This window comes from Saimiri boliviensis, chromosome 8, assembly GCF_048565385.1.
Source record: "Saimiri boliviensis isolate mSaiBol1 chromosome 8, mSaiBol1.pri, whole genome shotgun sequence".
Taxonomy (NCBI): domain Eukaryota; kingdom Metazoa; phylum Chordata; class Mammalia; order Primates; family Cebidae; genus Saimiri; species Saimiri boliviensis.
In genome coordinates, this window is record NC_133456.1 from 77,113,705 (window position 1) to 77,135,878 (window position 22,174).

Sequence of the window (22,174 nt, forward strand, 5' to 3'; positions counted from 1 at the left end):
TACGTCCTTGCTTTTAACTCTAGACAGATGCTTTGCTTGTTTTTCCCAAACCTGGTCACAATTCCTGAAAACACCCTGTGGCAATGTTACTGTCCTTTACTCTCCTCTTGCTGATTCTGACTGCAGGTTATATGGGGCTCTAACATACGAAATGCAGAGATCCTGACGTTGTCGTCTGTGCTCCCTGCCACATGCTTCCTCTGCCCCTCAGCAGAACCCTAAGCGGTCTCTTTCCAGTTCACGTTTTACATGCATCACTTGGGTCTTGCCACGCTTGCGCACATGTGTACCTGATACCCCCTGGACCTCAGACTTCTGAGCACTTCCGTGCTCCAATATCTTCAAGTGCTAATTTCTCTTTCTGGAATGTCAGTCCCCTTTCTCTGTTCCTTGCTGCTCCAATAAATGTTATTATTCTAGGCAGTGGTTTCTAAACAGCAAGAGCTTGTGAGCTCTCTTCAGCTGGTTCTGCTGTTGAAGTGCAGGAATAGAGACATTTATTTTCCTTTACTTGTATACTTAAAAAAAATCTTCTAAATATGCAATCTGAAAAAAAAATCATCTTTTATTTTTCTGTTTCCATATCTGTCATACTGATAATTCTATCTCAGCCAACCTCACTGAGATTTTATGAAAGTTTAATTAAAAAAAAAAAAAAGAGGTACAGAAAACCTTGGACAAAGCCACACTGTAACTTGAGACATTTGAACTTACAATGATATCAATGGAAATTTCATTTATTAACATGTATGTGTTGCTTTCAGCAGGGAAATCCCGGAGGTAAGACACTTGAGGAGAGGCGCTCCAGCCTGGACGCTGAGATTGACTCCTTGACCAGCATCCTGGCTGACCTTGAGTGTAGCTCGCCCTACAAGCCTCGGCCTCCACAGGTTAGTGCTGCTCACCACATCCGTCTCCACACAGCCAGTCCCAGATATTCTACTCTTATCAGAAAGAATGTGCTGCATCTGAGAGCTCTTTTACTTTTTTCTTTTTTTGAAACAGAGTCTTGCTCTGTTACCCAGTCTGGAGTGCGGTGGTGCAATCTCAGCTCACTGCAACCTCCACCCACTGGGTTCAAGAGATTCTCCTGCCTCAGCCTTCTGAGTAGCTGGGACTACAGGTGCATGCCACCACCACCGGATTATTATTTTTTTTTTAGTAGAGATGGGGTTTCACCATGTTGGCCAGGCTGGCCTAGAACTCCTGACCTCATGATCTGCCTGCCTGGGCTTCCCAAAGTGCTGGGATTATAGGGGTGAGCCACTGTGCCCAGCCCTTTTATTCTTTCTTGATCTTCTTAGAGTCAATGGCTTAAGCAGTCTTTTTATGTAATATCAATGTGTATTAGTCAACTGGCAGATAGTTCTTAAATTGGCTTTTTGAATATTTTCTTTAAAAATAATGCAACATTACACAAAAATATTGTATAAAAAAGTAAATCTCTTCTTCTATTGCCTTGATCTTTTCATAGCTTTGTCTATATGGGTATTTTGTTATATGATGTTATAGTTTTCACAAATGTGACTCAGCTTGGCTAGGCAGGGTTAAGGTGAAGGGCTATGTCTTTTGCAAAGAAGTTACTTTCGTTGAACATTAAGATGGTTTTCAATATTTTTGTCATTGTTATAAATTATGTTGCAAGGGACATATTTGTGTATATTTTCTTCGGAGCTGTTTCCTGGCCTCACATTTCTAGGAGTGGGATTGCTACACTGATGAGTGTGACCAGTTTATTTACTTTTCTTTCCAAAGTTTGTGAATAGTTTATGCTGGTAACACCAGTCAGTTTGAATATATCAGTTTCTCCTGAAATTCACCAAAATTTGACGGTAGCTATTAATCTGTGTTTTATAAGTGCAAATGGTGCCTTATTAGATTTTTTATTTTTTCTTTTCTTTGGTCCGTTTTGGAACTTGTCTATTTTTCTGCATCTTTACCTAATGTCTGCATTCCAGAAGCTGATCTTCCACTGCTAGTGATCATTCCCTGCCTCTCGAAAGTCTTGAAAGGGTTGTGGCAAATCTGTTTCAGGGCTTCCAAGTCCTCAGAAGGCAGCCATCAGAACTCTAGTTGCACATGTTGGACAATCACTGTTGTCACATTTGCTTGACTAAGTGAGAGTGCCTGCAGCCTCTAAGCCTCACTGCAATTCTTGAATGGCAGATTCTGTATTTACAATGGTTCCTTTCTTGAATTAAAAACCACTCCTCTTTCTTTGCTGAACTCCTCTTAAGGTGGCAGGGCTTTCTTCTTCTTCCTTTTTTTTTTTAATATACATATTTATTGCATTTTAGGTTTTGGGGTACATGTGAAGAACATGTAAGATTGTTGCATAGGTACACACGTGGCAGTGTGGTTTGCTGCCTTCCTCCCCATCACCTATATCTGGCATTTCTCCCCATGTTATCCCTCCCCAACTCCTCACCCCCCGCTGTCCCTCCTCTAGTTCCCCCCTGCAGACCCCAGTGTGTGATGCCTCCCTCCGTCTGTCCATGTGTTCTCATTGATCAACACCCGCCTATGAGTGAGAACATGTGGTGTTTGATTTTCTGTTCTTGCGTCAGTTCGCTGAGAATGATGGTTTCCAGGTTCATGTCCCTACAAAGGACATGAACTCATCATTTTTTATGGCTGCATAGTATTCCATGGTGTATATGTGCCACATTTTCCCTGACCAGTCTATCATCGATGGGCATTTGGGTTGGTTCCAAGTCTTTGCTATTGTAAACAGTGCTGCAATGAACATTCGTGTGCATGTGTCCTTATAATAGAATGATTTATAATCTTTTGGATGTATACCCGGTAATGGGATTTCTAGGTTCTTCTTCTTTTCGTTTTTAATGAGATGGAGTCTCGCTCTGTTGCTCAGGTTGGAGTACAGTGGAGCAATCTTTGCTCCCTGCAACCTCCGCCTCGCAGGTTCAAGCGATTCTCCTGCCTCAGCCTCCTGAGTAGCTGGATGACAGGGGCCCGCCACCACACACAGCTAATTTTTGTATTTTAGTAGAGATGGGGTTTCACCATGTTGGTCAGGCTTATCTTGAACTCCTGACATCAAGCCATCCACCTGCCTCGGCCTCCCACCATCTGGGATTACAGGTATGAGCCACCACACCCAGCTGCTTACTTCTTTAGGTATATTCCCTTTATCTTTTCTAAACATATAATGGAATTGTCAGCGTTGTGGGGATTCAAGTCAAAATATACTACTACTTAGCTCTGCCTTCACTGTCCCTGCTCTTGGCTCTGTACTGTAAGTAGTAAAAATGTACTTTGTCCCTGTAAATGTGTACTGAGCTCCTTGTCTAGAGCAGTCACTGCAGTCTTTTGGGGGAACTGATGAGGCAGAAAAGTGGATAGTTGAAAGAAAGAGAAGTAGGACTCCATTGTCATCTTCTAACAGCCTGTAATGTTATATGTGAAGCTATGGTCTATACTGCAGGAGCACAAAGAAGATAGTGATATATTCTTTTGAGTTGGTCGGAATCTGATAATTCCTATCAAAAGACTTGCATTTTCGTCGGCTGGGCGCAGTGGCTCAAGCCTGTAATCCCAGCACTTTGGGAGGCCGAGGCGGGTGGATCACGAGGTCAAGAGATCGAGACCATCCTGGTGAAACCCCGTGTCTACTAAAAATACAAAAAATTAGCTGGGCATGGTGGCATGTGCCTGTAATCCCAGCTACTCAGGAGGCTGAGGCAGGAGAATTGCCTAAACCCAGGAGGCGGAGGTTGCAGTGAGCTGAGATCGTGCCATTGCACTCCAGCCTGGGCAACAAGAGCGAAACTCTGTCTCAAAAAAAAAAAAAAAAAAAAAAAAGACTTGCATTTGCATCTGGAGGGGTGAGTGGAATTGCATTGTTGGAGACAGCGGGGGAGAATAGCCTGAGCCACAGGGCTGGAAGCTCCAAGGCTGCATTTAGAGATCTGTAAGCAACCATATGGCTGCAGATGAAGCCTCCGAAGGCTTGTAGTAGAATATAGGTCTGGGAGGTTTCCTACAGACAGCGTGTAGACACATTTAAATGCCAGATTATGATTTTAGTATGTCTTTTGTAGAGAATGGGGTTGTTTGAAGGTTCTCAATCAGGGGAAGTCTAAAATTCATTCTGAAAAAGGAAGATAGGAAATAAGACCAACTGTGGAAAGATGCAGGAGAATAAGCCCAGGTCAGAAAAAACGTTCTCCAGCAAGCTGCATTTCATACTTGCTGACCGTTGTGTAATGTTCAGCAGTTTTTTAATTCCAGCCAAGCAAATGCCCCAAATCTCATATCTGAAGACAGAAAGGCCACTGACTTTGCCACTGGACTCAGTGGCATTATGCCCAAATGCTTCTCTCTCTGTTGCCCAGGCTGGCATGCAGTGGTGCGATCTCTGCTCACTGCAACCTCCGCCTTTCAAGTGCAAGTGATTCTCCTGCCTCAGCCACCTGAGTAGCTGGGACTATTGGCACACACCAACACCCAGCTAATTTTTTGTACTTTTAGTAGAGACGGGATTCCACCATGTTAGCTGGATGGTCTTCATCTCCTGACCTCTTGATCCACCCGCCTCTGCCTCCCTAAGTGCTGAGATTACAGGAGTGAGCCGCCATGCCTGCCCCCTCCCCTTTAAAAACAAAAACAAAAACAAGAAAACCTAGAGTTTTCATTTAAATATTTTTTTCTCCCCTAAATTCTTATAACCTGATAGATTCTGAGAAGATCATGCTTTGAAGTTTTTTTGTTTAATATAACCTTCATTCTTTAAGGATGTGTCTACACATGCCTCTCAAAAAACCATTGCATTTTAATAGGTTTATTCAGCAGCTGCATTTTGTTTGATCAATCTTTCTGAGCACACAAATTCATCATCACTGGTATTTGGACAGCACTGATTTTGAAGCACTTTCACATATATTCTCACCTGAGTGAGATACAGATATCTCAATTCTGAGATGTACGTGATGTGCTTATTTCAGGGATGAGGAAACTAAGACTCACCTAGAAGATTAATGATTTCTCCTTGGCCATATGCTTGAGCACTGCTGAGCACAACCGGACTTTGAATTTTGACCTCTGCTTGATTTTAAGTTCTAAACACCAGATTGGGGGTGTCGGGTTTTGTTTTAATTTTTGTAATGTTTTTACCATCAATGAAAACTGGCATCAGTCATCTGAATGACACTGTCCCTTGAGTGTGGCTTTTCCATAAAATAAAAACATTGAGAAGGTTACAAAATTTAATTATAATAGCCGTTAAGTAGAACAAGTTCAGAATTATGGTAAAACATGCTTTCCATGTGACTGTTTCATTCAGAAATTAAAGGATGATCCATTCTAATTTTTTTCTATTACTGTAATTTAAGAAAGCAAGAGTTAATTGGGAGATCCATCTCATCCTTTTGAATTATCTTCCCTCTGGTGGAACTGAATTAGATGTGTTAATATTTATTGGTTAACGTAATTACAGGCTGTGAGAACAATAATCACACACTTAAAATATTAAAATATGTGCCAAGAGAAGATGATGTCTGTAGTAGACTGTGTTGTGTTATAATTAAAAGGTACTTGGAAAGTCCTAGAAATGTAGACCTTTAATGCCCAACTTTGATGTTTCTATTTTTTGTTCAAAGCAAATTTCAAAACCTATAGAATTACCTGACTACTAAGTAGGCTAGTAGGTCTGTGATTTCTCATTAGTCAAGTATGTGTTGTATGCTTTTTTTTGAATCCATGTCTCTATCGCTTTTGTAAGGCTGCTTTGACTCATGTTCTAGGTGAAAATGATATATATGTGGAATGTTTATATACTGAGAGGTTCTAGGGAGCTCTGTTCTCCTAACAAGCCTGAAAAATGTCTGAGCTCTTGAAAATAGATTTTTTAAGTGATTATTTATGTTTTTTTAATTGTACTTTCAATTCTGAGGTCCATGTACAGAGCATGCAGGTTTTTACATAGGTGTATATGTGCCATGGTGGTTGACTGCATCCATCACCCCATCATCTACATTAGGTATTTCTCCTAATGCTATCCCTCCCCTAGACCCCCACCCCCTGACAGTCCCTGGTGTGTGATGTTCTCTTCCCTCTGTCCATGTGTTCTCATTGTTCAACTCCCACTTATGAGTGAGAACATGCAGTCTTTGGTTTTCTGTTATTGTGTCAGTTTGCTGAGAATAATGGTTTCCAGCTTTATCCATGTCCCTGCAAAGGACATGAACTCATCCTTTTTTATGGCTGCGCAGTATTCCATGGTGTATATGTGCCACATTTTCTTCATCCAGTGTATCATTGATGGGCATTTGGGTTGGTTCCAAGTCTTTGCTATTGTGAACAGTGCTGCAGTAAACATATGTGTGCATGTGTCTTTATACTAGAATGAATTATAATTCTTTGGGTATATACCCAGTAATAGGATTGCTGGGTCAAATGATATTTCTAGTTCTGGATCCTTGAGGAATCACCACATTGTCTTCCACAATGGTTGAACTAATTTACACTCCCACCAACAGTGTAAAAGCGTTCCTATTCCTCCACATCCTCTCCAGCATCTGTTGTTTCCTGACTTTTTAATGATTACCATTCTGACCGGCATAAGATGGTATCTCAATATGGTTTGAATTTGCAATTCTTTAATGACCAATGAGGATGAGCTTTTTTCGTATGTTTGTTGGCTGCATAAATGTCTTTTTTTGAGAAATGTCTGTTTATATCCTTTGCCCACTTTCTGATGGTTTTTTTTTCCTGTAAATTTGTTTATATTCTTTGTAGATTCTGAATATTAGCGTCAGATGAGTAGACTTCAAAAATTTTCTCCCATTTTGTAGGTTGCCTGTTCACTCTGATGATGGTTTCTTTTGCTGTGCAGAAGCTCTTTAGTTTAATTAGATCTCATTTGTCAATTTTGGCTTTTGTTGCCGTTGCTTTTAGTGTTTTAGTCATGAAGTCTTTGCCCATGCCTATGTCCTGAATGGTATTGCCTAGGTTTTCTTCTAGGGTTTTTATGGTTTCAGGTCTTACATTTAAGTCTTTAATCTATCTTGAGTTAATTTTTGTATAAAGTGTAAGGAAGGAATCCAGTTTCAGCTTTCTGGATGTGGCTAGCCAGTTTGCCAACAGTATTTACTAAATAGAGGATCCTTTCCCCATTGTTTGTTTTTGTCAGGTTTGTCAAAGATCAGATGGTTGTAGACATGTGGTGTCATTTCTGAGGCCTCTGTTCTGTTGCATTGGTGTATATATCTGTTTTGATACCAGTGCCCTGCTTTCTTGGTGTCTGAAGCCTTATAGTATAGTTTGAAGTCGAGAATTAAATACCTAGGAATACAACTTACAAGGGATGTGAAGGACCTCTTCAAGGACAAATACAAACCACTGCTCAAGGAAATAAGAGAGGACACAAATGGAAAAACATTCCATGCTCATGGTCAGGAGGAATCAACATCGTGAAAATGGCCATACTGCCCAAAGTAATCTATAGATTCAATGCTATCCCAATCAAGCTACCATTGACTTTTTTTACAGAATTGGAAAAAACCACCTTAAATTTCATGTGGAACCACAAAACAGCCTGCATAGCGAAGGTAATTCTAAGCAAAAACAAACTAACAACAACAACAACAAAAAACAAAGCTGGAAGCATCACAGTACCTGACTTCAAACTATACGAAAATAGATTTTACTGAAGCCTATTTTCGTATAGTTTGAAGTCAGGTACTGTGATTTTCCTTCTTCTATTCGAGGGATATTTTCCTTCTTTTATTCAAGGGAATTTTTTCCACTCCCAGATTTTCTGACTTTAGTTCTGTTCACTTATGAATCCCTATGTTGATTTCAGAAATATGGCTTAATTCCACATATCCATTGATTCATTGATTCATTCACCTAACATTTCACGAAATCCTCCTCTGGAGCACTCATTGGAGATTTAAAGGCTGGTATCGACAGGTCTGTCCTTTAGAGTAAGTTTTAATCTTACAGTAGAGATAAGCCCATAAGTAACCCAAAGGGACACAAAAGAAGGGCTTCAATATGCTACTTAAATTATCAAGTAATTCACCCTGTGTCAAAATTATTTAGAGATAAAATACAGGAATTCCAGCATTGTACCTTATACCTTTCAGTGTTATGGGGGACTGCACAGAGCAGGCAGTATTCAAGTTCACTTGGTTTAAAGTGTCAGGCAAAGGGCAGGGGATTCAATGTACAAGAATAACAACAATGAGTCTCTATAAAAAACCCCCAAAGTATAGAGAGCTTTCAGGTTGGTAAGCAAATCTTTATGCCAGGAGGGTGGCATACCCCAACTCCACAGTGACAGAAGCTTCTGTACCCAGGACCCTTTTGGATCTCGCCCGGCATACTTCATTATCTACCTGTCCATCTGTATCCTTTATCATATCCTCTATAATAAACTAGTAAATGTAAGTAAACATTTCCCTGAGTTTCATGAGCAATTCTAGCATATTATCCAACCCAGGAAGGGCATAATGGCAAACCCCAATTTGTAGTAAAATCAGGCAGAAGTCTGGTTAACCGGTGACCACCTCCAGCCCATCGTGCCACCGCAGCTTGTGATTGACATATGAAGTGGAAACAGCCTTGTGGGACTGAACCCTTAACCTGTGAGATGTGTGGTAACTCCAGGTAGATCGTGTCAGAACCAAATTGAGTCGTAAGCCACCTATCTGATATCGGAGAATTGGCTGATGTCTGGAAAAAAACTGTACATTTGGTGTCAGAAGTGAAGTATTCTGGCTAGGCGTGGTGGCTTATGCCTATAATCCCAGTACTTTGGGAGGCCAAGGTGGACAGATTGCTTGAGGTCAGGAGTTGGAGACCAGCCTGGCCAACATAACAAAACCCCAGCTCTACTTAAAAAAATAAAAATAAAATATATATACATATATATATATATGTGTGTGTGTATATATATGTATATATATATGAAACTTTATATATAAAACATATGTGTGTGTGTGTGTGTGTGTGTGTATATATATATATATATATATATATATATATATATATAACTTAGAGATATATATATAGAACTTAGCCAGGCATTGTGGGTTGGTCTAATCCCAGCTACTCTGGAGGCTGAGGCAGGAGAATTGCTTGAACCTGGGAGATGGAGGTTGCAGTGAGCCAAGAGTTGTGCCACTGCGCTCTGGCCTTAGCAACAGAACAAGACTCCATCTCAAAAAAATAATAATAAAATAAAAAGAAGTGAAGTGTTCCATGATAGCATACAGAAAACAAGTAAGGTTTTCCTCTTCAACTAATATAAAAAAAAATTGGAGAGAGTTTTAAAATAAGAATAGGCTGGGGCATAGTTTGATAGCCTCGTGTCCAAGTTTCCCAACACGAGGAACATTGGCTTCTGGATTCCATGAGGTTCCCTCTCTGAAAGGAGCTCCCTTTGTGTGAACCTGTCCACATTACCAGTAAGTGCTTCCTTTTTGTAGTTCAAAAATGGGCAGGCTGGGTGCCATGGCTCACACCTGTAATCCCAGCACTTTGGAAGGCCAAAGTGGGTGGATCACATGAGGTCGGGAGTTTGAGACCGGCCTGGCCAACATGGTAAAACACTGTCTCTACTAAAAATACAAAAATTAGCTAGGCATGGTGGCAGGCACCTGTAATCCCAGCTACTTGGAAGGCTGAACAGAGAATTGCTTGAACAGGAGGCGGAGGTTGCAGTGAGCTGAGATTGCGGCACTGTACTCCAGCTTGGGCAACAGAGCAAGACTCTATTGCAAAAAAAAAAAAAAAAAAAGAAAAGGAAAAAAAGCAGGACAGGGCAACTGTATTCCATTCCCACTTTTCAGAAGACAGAATATTATTCTAAAGCTACAAGAAATAAGATGGCTCAAAGCAACAGCTCACGCATTCCCGTTTCATTTCATTTTGGGATTGTTAGTTTGTGCCTAGAGTTTGCTTTAAAGCTTCAGGACTTTGAAGGTTGGGAGCTGATCCTCTCTGAATGATGTTCATTCTAAAAAACGACATACTTAATTCCTCACTTTAAAAATTATTCTAACTTCTTAGTGTATTTGGAAACTGAGTAGTAAAATGCTGTGTGGTCATATGGATATGTCTTTCACTGCAATCTAAGCACTCCCACACTGGGTTCCTTTCATAGAGCAATAATGTATGAGGCAACCTGAGAAATTATTTCAGGTATGTGTGTGTTGTACTTAGAGCTTTTTATAAGAATTCATGTGGTCTGAGGGCTTCGGTGCAGTGTAATCAGGATGGGTCTTGTGGTGCCCTGGATCTTCCCTTCTCTGTACTCTGTGTTCTAGCTTGCAAATGCCATGAGGAGCTGCAGGGGAGATTAATTAGTAATTAAAATGTTTAATATTTCATGTTATTCCATGCAACCCAAATATGTAGGCTACTGGGAGATGTAAGCTACAACTTGCTGATACTGTTTGATGAGACACACACTGTCCCTGCAGACTAGAGACTTCTGTTCCTGGCAAGGCTGCTTGGGACTTAGATAGGAACTGGGTAATATTCTGTTAAAGAATAAAATAGGTGTGAATAGTGGCATCTTCCTCCTCCCATATTCTCTTGGAAAAAATGTAGGAGCTTTTCATGATTTGCTGAGAAATGGATTCGTCCATATATTGGCATTGTCTGCTTAATAATAGCTTCCTTTGAGAGCTATGGTAAAAGTTGAAACCTTGTAGAAACCTCTTGTATAAGATGTTAAGTGGAACACAGTAAAATAGAACGTCCAAAACACCATTTTAAAAGTGAAAGGGATCTTATTCTTCACGGTGGCCGTGCTTTGTTTAGAGTATCTGGGTTGTTTTCAATTAGTCTGTACCTGCCAGAAAACTTCAACAGTTAAGTAACAATGAGGTGGGGTGGAGGAGTGGTTAGCTGACTCAGAGTTGCATGGCATGGCTTTTATGACAGGCAATTAATTTTTAGATGATATATAATTGCATTTCAATAACACTTATACCTCATCATATTTATAGATGATGTGTTTGTGTCATATGTAATGAGCATAATCAACGTTAGCTTTAAATACATTTTGTTTTGTGTGCTATCAAAATGTAACGTTTTCAGAGTAGAAACTTAGCCTAAAAATCTACCTTGCATTGCACCTCAACAAAGCTTTTGCACAAAAAATATTCATTTCACTTTTCCCAGTGTAAGGGTTGGCTCTGAATGTATCTTAGCTCCTAGCAGGGATAGAGGAGGACAGCTGAGCAGATAGCTGCTGAGTGCCATGGAGTGTTCATTCAGCTAAAGCCTGAGTGGGAGAGGGTTGCCTTCTGTGGTTCTCTAGCTATATAGTCCTTGTGGTAGCCTTTAACTGTAATTTGTTTGTTTGACCTTGATGGGTCCTTGGCTCCAAGATGAACTGTTACATTACACTGAATCACTCAATCCAGCATTGGTTTAAAAAGAAACAAACAAAGCTGCCTGTTGAGTTTGTCTCTTTTGCAACAGTGTCTTAGTGGAAATAATTAGCCCTATGTCTATGCAGAAGCACACATCACATTTGCAAAATTAAAGAGTGTTCTTGTTAGGACTGGTTTTTCTATGTCTTTCTTCCTCTCCCACTGTTTAAATATCTATTTTGGTAGTAGTGTTAGTATGAAACCCCGTAGTTCCTCTCTTTTCTTTTTTGATTTAAAAAGCAAATAAACAAGAAAACACAAGTCTAGCTATTTTTTTTTTTTTTTAACTCAAGATGACTAGATATAGCCACGGCAAATACGTAGGATTGTTGCGTTTCAAGAGAAAAAGCTGTATCTCAGATAATCTAGAGTCATTGTTTTGTCCATTTTGATGTCTACTTCTTTATATACTTTATAGCCAAACGCTAGAGTATAGTGATAATAAGGATGATCTCTAGACAGAAGGTTGGAGGTGGTTAATAACCCATCCTACATATCACAATTTTTCATGGTGAGTAACTGGTCTGCCCTCCAAGCAAAATATCACATTGTAATGTAACTGCTAGGGTTCTTTTGGCACTGTGGAAAAATTACCAGTCAAGTTATACACTGCCTTTTAGTGGATATATTAATTATAAAGACAAAACTTTAGTTTATGTTGCATAATTTGAACATACGTATTTTCCTATAAGTGTGTAAGCTGAAACTATTGAAATAAAATATACAAATTGAGCACATTTTGCTGTTGAGCCAGCAGTTATAGTTTCCATTTATAAATGCTGACAGAACCATTTGTGTATTTTGGTCTCTCTGTTTTGGACCCTGCGCTCACACCCAAATATGCACCTAAGTTATGATGTCATGTTGAAGTTCCAGACTGCAGGAGGGGATCGAATTATGTTTCATGGGATTGAGTCACAAATTATTTCAAGGTAAAGTAAAAATTTTGGAACTTTTATGTCACAGAGTATACCATATTGGAACAGTAGAAAAGTATAAAATGTCTTCAGTTTGAATAACAAAGAAATAATTGTGATAAGTACCAGAATGTGATGTTCCTGAGAGGAGAAGGTTATCATTTGTCTTCTGGCACTTGAGAGGCATACAAATTTATTTTTGCTGAATAAATAAATATTGTCATTAAATATTTACATCTTCATTCTTGAAATATGCTAGAAAATCCAATCTCTAATAGATATAGAGTTAGTGAGTGACAGAGTTATAGCTGCTTTCTGTTTTTTTAGGTAAGGAACATGTATTTGCATTAAGAAAAATAAATATGGTTGAAGTGAATGATTATTTTTATAGGAGCAACCTGATGGTAATCTAACGGTAACTGATTCATCTAAAATTTTCAGCTTTACTCCTGTATTGCCTTATGTCACTTGATGACAATGTACTTTGTTACGAAGATGATGTTATCATGGGATATAGTTCAGTATTACTGTATACCCATTCTCTTACTACTGAGAAAACATACAGAAATATCAAGTCTTTTTCTGTATTTTCTGCAGAACTGAAGAAACAGAGGACCATTATGTTACTATTTCCTAAATAAAAACCAATAATATATATTCCTTGTATTCAGTGACAGGAAAGAAGTTACCTAGCTAATATATGGATATATGTTTTCCTCTTTCAGAAAACAACATCAACAAAAAACACCTGTGTAATTATTATATGAATTTTTTTGCTTTTACTGCCAGCTAGCTCTGGTTCATTAAAGGAAGCCTCTAAGATTCACCTCCTCCTTCCTTTACCAATTTATTTCTGTTAACTCTTGACCCAGTATTTGAAATGTGATAAACATATGCCAACTGTCAAGCATTTCAAAACTAATTGTCTAAATCTAAGTCATGATTTTAAATGGAAATAAACTTTGTATCCATACACATATATTTGCCTGTAAATGTCTTAAAATATATATATATATATATATATATATATATATATATATAAACTTCAGACAATTTTACAAAGAGAGTATTGAATTTTAAATGGATTCTTTGCTTATATTGATGGTAAATAAAAGGTCCATTAAAGCAGCATATTCTGCTGGTGTAAATAAAATAGAAGATTTAAAATGGATTAAAAAGATAGAATATTTTCTTGTTCCTTTTAAGAAACACGTTGAAGAAACAATAAAGCTCAAAGCATGTATAGTCAGATGTATGATCCCATAAAGCAAATCATTTGTGAATTGCCTTGAACTCTTTCTAATTTTATCTTGATATTGTACTGCTTGTATGAAAATGCTGGAAAATGTTACTTAGATACTGCTAGAGGTGCTAAGCTTCTTAGCATTAAGGAATCTTCTTGGCTGTCTCCACCACCCAACCAACACAGAGTTATGTTTTATTTCCCAAATGGCCAGCTTATGTTAACTTGATACTTACTAAGGCAGTCAAAGCCAGGAAACAATTTTTGTAAACAGCATTCTGAATGATTTAATATTCTATGTAATACCAATTTTACAGTTTTTTCTCCCGTTATCTAGTCTAGCGTACCAAAAATTATGATGTTTAACTTTGTTGATCCACAGTCACTTGTGGATCAGATCTCCCAACCAGGAAGGAAGGGAAAATAGGAAAATCAGGGTGGTCTGTTTGCAGCTTGTGCTAGCACAACCTTCCTTGAGTGCCTTCTGAAGGAAGAGTGGATAGAGATGTATCTTTCAGGGCCATTGCCTTTCTAGCACTACTGAATCATATCACATGGACAAAAGATAAAGAAACAATAGAATTTTAAAGTTATGTGAAAAAGAGCTGAAATGTGTCTTGAAAACTGGCTAGTTAATAATGGCTTGTTGAGAAGTGAGATGGAATTCAAGAAGGTGGCCATTGTGTATGTATTTCCAAGAGCCGTCTAGATGCTCCATTTTATTTATTTTTTTGGCGTATTCACTCATGTATTCCTTTATTCATGGATTAGTAATTGAATACAAGTCTCTGTTGATTTGTTCAAAGATACTAAAGAAGACCTAAATCCATGGAAAGACATCTTCTTTTGATTAACTGCAAGATGTAATATTGTTAAGCAGCATACTCCTCAATTTGATCAATAGATTCAAAGCAATCTCTGTCGGAGTCTAAGCTGACTTAAGAATTGACAAACATCTTTAAAATTCATATGGATGTTCAAGAGACCCAGAAATGCCAAAATCATCTTGACAGAGTTTTAAAACTTACCCTCAAATGGCAGAAATCAAGCAGTGTGATAATTGGCCTAAGATATATGTAAAGATCAATGGAATAGAACTGAGAGTCGAGAAATAAACCATTATATTTATGGACAAATGATTTTCAACAGGGTGTGAGACACTGAAACAGGGAAAAAAATAGATTCCTCAACAAATGATGCTAGAACAACCAGATGTCTACAAAGAATAAAGTTTGACTCCCTACCTGATATCATAATACACAAATGTAAAGGATAAAACTTGTATAAGAAAACATAGATGAGTTGAACTTTATGAAAGTTCAACACTTTGTGCTTCAAATGACACCATCAAGAAAATGAACAAACAGTCCGTGGAATTTGCAAATCATGTCTGTTAAAGGGCTTATATCTGGGATATATTAAGATTCTTACAGCTCAATAAGAAAAAGGCAACCCAATTAAGTAAGAAACAAAGCATCTGAATAGGCATTTTCCCAAGGATATGCAAGTGAATAATATGCCTAGGAAAAGATGCTGGATGTAGTTAGTGATAAAGGAAATGCAAGTCAAAACCGCAATGAGATACTACTTCACACTCACTAAAGTGGCTAAAATAAAAAGAGACAACATGTGTTGGCAATGTGGTAGAGAAATTGGAAACATCTTACATTGCTGGTGGATTGTAAAATGGCATAGCCCTTTTGGAGTCAATCTGTCAGTTCTTAAAATTTGTCATAGTTACCACATGACCAAGCAATTATATTCCTATTTATGTATCCAAGGGAATTAAAACATATGACCATACAAAGACTAGCATAGAAATGTTCATAGCAACATTATTCATAACAGCCAAAAAGTGAGAACAACCTAAATATCTATCAATTGGTGAATGGATAAGCAAAATGTGCTATATCCATATAATTGAATATTACTCAGCCATAAAAATGAACGAAGCCTTGAAACGTGCTACAATATAGACAGACCTGGGAAACATTATGCTATGTAAAAGAAGAGACCACAGTTTGCGATTCTGTTTGTATTAATGGGCAAATCCATGCACCCAGAAAGCTTAGTGGTTGCCAGTGTCCAGGGGGAGGGAACAATAAAGAGTGACTACTAACGGGTACGGGATTTCTTAAGTATCCTGGAATTTGTTGCACAATTTTTGAATATACTAAGAATTGCTAAATTGCGCATTTTAAAGGGCATATTTTATGGTATATGAATCATGTCTTAACTAAAAAATTTATTTTGAAAGGCTCTGTATTGAATAATTTGCCTAGAATACACAGATGGCATTGGGAGTGGCCTCCACCCTGAATATGCTTACAGTCTATTGGAGAAAAATGCAACCTAACAACTATAGTACTTAAGTATACATGGTAAGAAAGAAGCACATAGAGGATTCTGACTGAACAGGAAAAAGGGAGAAATCTACCTGGATGATCTTAGAAGCTGGTTTGTGGATAGGGAGTATTTGCAGGAAGAATCAGACTCCTGTGTAGCTTGAGAAAGCAGAGTGAAGACCCATATCTAGGAACTGAGGGAGACAGTCAGCAACCTAAGGTCAATATTTTTCTAAAAGTAATGGCAGCTGAAGTTCAATGTAGGCTGCCTAGGAAGAGGGCAAGGTTTCCTTCATTGGAGGCATTTGAAATGACACTGTGGTATTGATGAGGTAAATTATTCACACTCTTTAAATCTCAAGTGTTCTGCATTAATAACATATCTCAGAGTTGACATGAGGACCACATGGAATAATAAGTGTGTATTTCATGTGAAAATATAATATCTTATACATAATAAACAGTTATTACTGTTGATCTTACCACCAACATAATTATCAAATGAATTTTGGCAGTAATGCCGGGAAAGGAATTCAGGCAACAGATGGGAACTGATTTGAATGATGTTAGGATTTCATGGTACTTCCATTGTTGGTTACAGAACTCCAAGAACTTTCATTCTTGGAGTCTTCTGTTTCCTCATATAAAACTTGGAAGGAAGAACAGAAGACCTTCATTCTGTTCCAGGCCCCTAAACTGATTATTTCTGTTCCTAAAGCAAACTGCTCAGTCTCAATCATGACATTGCACAATTTGCTCTGATACCTGGTATAGATGTTTCATTTGTTAGAGTTGTTACTAACAAGAACCTCCAGTGACCTTGGAACATGGCCCAGCCTCTATAGGTATTGGTAGAATTTTGGTCAACACTGAGAAGTCTCTGGGTTTCTTTCAGTCTGGGCTTGTTTCAGTTGGTTTGTAAATTGGACTTGTAGAATTAGACGATCCCTCATGCCCCTTGTAGCTTTGAGTTGATATTACTTTTACCCTGTGTTAAATAAACAACTGTATTGATATTTCTTTCTGTGCATTTGTTATTTCACTATAGATTTTGTTTTAAAATTCGGTTGGAGTTGATTATATACAACCCGATTATATGGATTTGTTATATGCAACCATAGGGAAGTATTCACACATTGAAAGACCAAGTTCATATTACTCAAGATAATTTGAACCCAAATTCATTGTGCTCAGGATAATTTGGAACTAATCTTACAGAGTTTAAGATTATTCAAGAGGCAGTATATTATGGTAATTAAAATCTTGGATTTTGGGACCACACTCTCTTGACTCTAAATGTATGGCCTGGGATGTCACTTAAACTTTTTGTGCCTCAGTTCTTTTATCTCTATAATGAAGATAATTATAGTATCTATCTTCCAGGATTGTAATGAGGACTAAATGAGTTTCCATGTATAAAGCACTCAAAACAGTGTTTGACATATTTAGCACCATATGCATTAGAAGATCTTATTGTTAGCTGCGTGCTTATTCTTAAACTGTCTGAGTTACTGCTTTTATATAAGAAGATTGATTTATAAATTTGGCCCATGATGTCCCATCCAAGTTTCTGAAACAGATTATCTACCTCATTTCAGCTGAGCATCATTCTCATGATATGTGAGGACATCTCTCTGTTCTTGTGCTTTGCCCAGCCCCTTTGGTTTCTAATGCATAGAGCCAAAAGCCAGAGCTAGAGCTATAATGGCCTTGTCCTGCCATCTGAAAGACATGTCGATTGTTAGAATGTTTCTGTGGTTAACATGGTAATCCCTCTGATAAGTGAACAAGCTTCACTGAAATACAAAAATCATGACTCATAGATTTTGAATTTGTCATAATTTACTAAATCTATCATTGGCCTATTGATGTAAATTACTCTTGTCATGCTTCACCTACCCAGACACTAAAGCATGGAAAGGAATGGTTAAGATCATTATTCGTCAGATTGCCTTGGAAGGTTGGTTAAATGCCATTGCTGGACTCACCCCCTGTTTCTGACTCAGTAGGGCTGGAGTGAGGAACAATGATTTGTATTTCTAAGAAGTTCTCAAATGTTGCTCTGGTGTGGACCATACTTTGTGAATATGGACCATACTTTAAAGCTTCTTGTCAGATACAGGTCTGTAAGCAGCACTCTCTTCCTCAGTTCTCTCATTTCTATAGCTGCATACCCTTAAGGTTTACTCTAGTGTCAAAAGTGGATACTGGTTTTATGTCTTTTTCCTACGGGAGGAAAAACCATAACCTAGAGAAGTATCTTTCCCTGCATACATAGTATATTGACAGAATCTAGAGGATGCTCTTTAAAAAAAAAAAGTAAAGATTTATACCTGCTATTCTTTCTTTAAAAATTTAAGATATATTTTTATTATTATTAAATATGCCTGTAAGCCTAGCACTTTTGAGGCTGAGGTGGGCGGTTCACCTGAGGTCAGGAGTTCAAGACCAGCCTGACCAATGTGGTGAAACCCCATCTCTACTAAAAATACAAAAATTAGCTGTGTGTAGTGTCAAGCACCTGTAATCCCAGCTACTTGGGAGGCTGAGGCAGGAGAATCGCTTGAATCTAGGAGGCAAAGGTTGCAGTGAGCTGAGATTGTGCCATTGCACTCCAGCCTTTGTGACAAGAGCGAAACTCCATCATAAAAAAACAAAAAGAAAACAAATAAAAATTGTATCAATTTATGGTGTAGAACGTGATGTTTGATATATGTCTACATTGTGAAATTGCTAAATCAAACTAATTAAAATATGCATTACTTCACATACTTATTTTTTGTGGTGGGAAAACTTAAAATCTCTCAACAAATTTATAGTATACTTGTATCTGCAATTCTTGAAAGAACAATTAGATTTGGAAACCTAGAATTCCGAATTCAGTTCTTCCATGCCTAGAAACAAATGTCAACTGTTTTATCTCTCTGAAACTCATTTTCTTTGCCCATGATATCAATACCTCCTCTGCTTATCATACATGATTTTGTGAGAAGTAAATGACACATTGTACATTAAAGTGCTTTGTTAACTATGAAGTGCTATACAAAGATTATTTTTCATTCTCATCCCAGTTACCACATGCAGTATCTTGTTGTACATCAGCTGTTTTATGATAGGCACATCCTTTTCTCGCTCAGCTAGGTTAAATATTGACTTTTTAAACCTGTTTGCAGGAAGGAAATAGTACATTATAAACTACTTGCCTTGTGCACAGAATCCTTTTATTTTCCCCGTGTGATATTTTTTTCTTTCCTAGTCTCTTGCTTTTTAAAGCAAACAATTAAGAAACTTGACATTGAGCCACTTACGCATCGAAACACTTTTATATATGTGAGATGTGGTCACAAACATAAACATATTTTATGAATTTTTCTCATACCCAACACATCACATATATTAAGAATGAAGTAAGTGCGTTGCTATTTTGCATGAAATGTGTGCTTTTTTGTTTTTGTTTTTGACGGTTGACAGGAAAAGGGAATTGAGTTGAGCTAAGAGCTCTGGATTCTCTTCCCAGTTGTGTAACCGGCAGGTTGTGTTAGGTAAGTCAGTTTCTCCCCGGAAGCCTCAGGTACATTTGTTCATAGACCTACATCTTGTCCTTTCTCCTCCTTTCCACTCTCAATGTCTGTGATCTTAGGGTGATAAGGAAGTTTCAGATGTTGACTTTCACCTTGTTGAAGAAGTCTAAACAAAGCATCCCCATTTGTCCTGCTCTATTCTCGTATGATATTTTCCTTTTCCTGCCTCGGGTCTGACTGCTGTTTGCAATTCATCCTGAGGCAGTGAAGTTCTGGCATGCCTTTCCTTCAGGATGTGACTGGTCTTCACTGGGACTCTCAGTTTCTTAGGGCTTGTGTTTCTGTTAGTATGATTGGAAATAGAAGAGGCCATGTCCAGCCTTTAATCCCCTGGGATAGATATGTTGGCTGCTTGGGACGTTTGAGGGTTGGAGAGGCTTTTAAACTTTTAATGAGTTTCTCCTTTAGTGATTTTCAGAGGATCTCACTATTAATGCATAGTAAGAAGTATTTGTTCTTTTTGCCATGCACCAAATTGCTTAAAAACCAAGCAGCTGAAAACATGTATTTTCCTTTTGTTCTTGGTGAGACAGGGATCTGTGTATGGCTTAGCTGGACCATCAACTTCTTGGTCTCTCACAAGGCTACGATCAAGGATTTGACTCAGAGTCTGCACTTGTATCTGAATGTTCAATGGGAGAAGGATTAGCTACCATGCTTAGGTGGTTTTTCATTTTTTATATGATTCAGTTGCATAAAGTGCTTTAGTTTATATATGGTTGTTGGCTAGGGACTATTCTCAGTTATTTGTCATGGATGCCTCTCCATGTGGCATCTCACCGTATCAAATCATGGAAGATGAGCAAGCAGTAGGTCGAGTTTGATTACAAGATGGAAGTTGTAATCATTTGAAACCTAAATGTGCAAGTGACATCCTGTCACACTTACCATAGTCTGTTTGTTCGAAGTAAGTGACTAGGATTAGCCCACACTAAGGAAGAGAGTATTGCACAGGGATGTGAAGCCCAGGAGGTAAGAATATTGGGGGCAATCTTAGAAACCTGCCTACCACAAAAGAGAGTGTGGTTAGATTTACTGTCCACAGGGATTTAGTGCAAATATAAGATTTGTAGAATTTGTCAAGTCAGGAAGCAGAGGAGGCATGTGGGGTATCATGAGAAGAATAGAATCTGGAAGGAGCAGATGTAGGAAGAACTCCAGACTTTGAGAAGGTTATATCTGAATGTGGTTTTAGAGGTTTTTTGATCTAACCACCGCAATTTCTCAAGGAGTCCAAGGCTTATAGAGGGCCTTACTCAGCCAGAAGTTGTGGCTGACCCATGAGTTGGAACAAAGTCCACAAACTCCTAACTTACTACAGATGTTCAGCTTGATATAATGAACATAGCTCTGGATTTGGAGTGAAAAGATAGACATGAAGGGTTGTCTGACTCTGAGCAAGTGAGAAGTAAAGGAAGCTTGATGTATGGTTACCTAGTTTATAACATGAAGCTATCATTATCATGTATATTTATGTGTGTCTGATGAACACATTAGTTTTTCTTCTTTATAAACTATGAAAGCTTTAGAAATAAAGTTGGCTTTTATTAAATTATTAATGTTTAGGTTGATGCAAAACTAGCACCCCCTTTTGACCTCAGAGATAAGCACTAGTTCATATAAAAACAATTTTTTCTCCATCTCCATCTGTATCAGCCATTTATTTCCGCTTGGTAAGCTATCTCAAAGCTTAGTAATGTCTGCTTTACTCATATATCTGCAATTTTGATAGTACTCCATGAAAATAGCTCATCTCTGCTCTGTGAAATGAGCCCCCGTGGCTCGATGTGGTTGCAGAGATTCACTTTCAAGATGTTTTACTCACGGCTGGCAGGTTGGCGTTAGAAGTACAACTAGAGTCCTGCATCAGGACCTTGGTTTCTCTTAATGTGAGTTTCTCTACAGGCTAGTAGGGCTTTCTTACAGCATAGTGGATGAGTTCCAAGATGTCCCAAAAGAGAAAGGTAGAAATGCCCGCATTGTTATGACTTAGTTTTAGAAGAAGTCACCCATAGTGTCCTTTCCACTGTATGCTGTTGTTCGAGGTCTGCATGGGCTGAAGAACAGGAGATTAGGCTTCACCTTTTGTTGGGGTTGTATCAAGGCTCCAGACAAGTTTGTGGGCAAGAGACGCAGTTGTGGCCATTGATGGTCAGTACAGCCTGCCATTATGTTTTATTGCATTGTACTACATTTTACTACATCATGTTTTAATGGTTTATGTTGTATTTGTTTCCACTTGTTGAGGATTTATATCTGTCAGACATGTATATTCTGTATTAAAGTTGACTTAATTCTCACAACAACCCTGTGATCACATGGTCCTTCTCATTTTCACAAACGGGAAAACCAGGGCACGAAGATAGTAAGCAACTTGCGTAAGGTCCAAATAAGGAGTCGGACTCAGCTCATAAGTAGCAGGGGTCAGATTCGAAACCAGGCAATCTAGTTCTGGATCCCATACTTTTTACCCCTCTGCCAGATTGTTTCTATGTTTTTATCTATTTCTATATCTCAAATAACACATACACCATTCTGTTACTAATCACCATTTCTATCCCCGTCTCTGTATCTCAGTTAGAGAAAGTGGGTAGATAAGGACTGGGTAGGAGACTGGATAGGGAAGAAACACATGCAGGAGTATTATTACCTTTGAAAGAGATGGGTCTGAGCTTGTCCC

General features: G+C 38.3%; 1 protein-coding gene across 15 annotated transcripts in view; it reads left to right on the plus strand.

Moving 5' to 3' along the window:
• Positions 1-22,174, plus strand: part of LPP (LIM domain containing preferred translocation partner in lipoma) — a 736,333-nt gene that overhangs the window by 371,391 nt on the left and 342,768 nt on the right. For 13 of the 15 annotated variants that reach the window (XM_074404687.1, XM_074404694.1, XM_074404689.1 and 10 more), the window contains one exon: positions 765-890. In XM_074404687.1, coding sequence (XP_074260788.1) covers positions 765-890 — 126 coding nt within the window. The remainder of the gene's footprint in view (positions 1-764; positions 891-22,174) is intronic. The other 2 variants (XM_074404681.1, XM_074404683.1) reach the window with 1 other exon arrangement.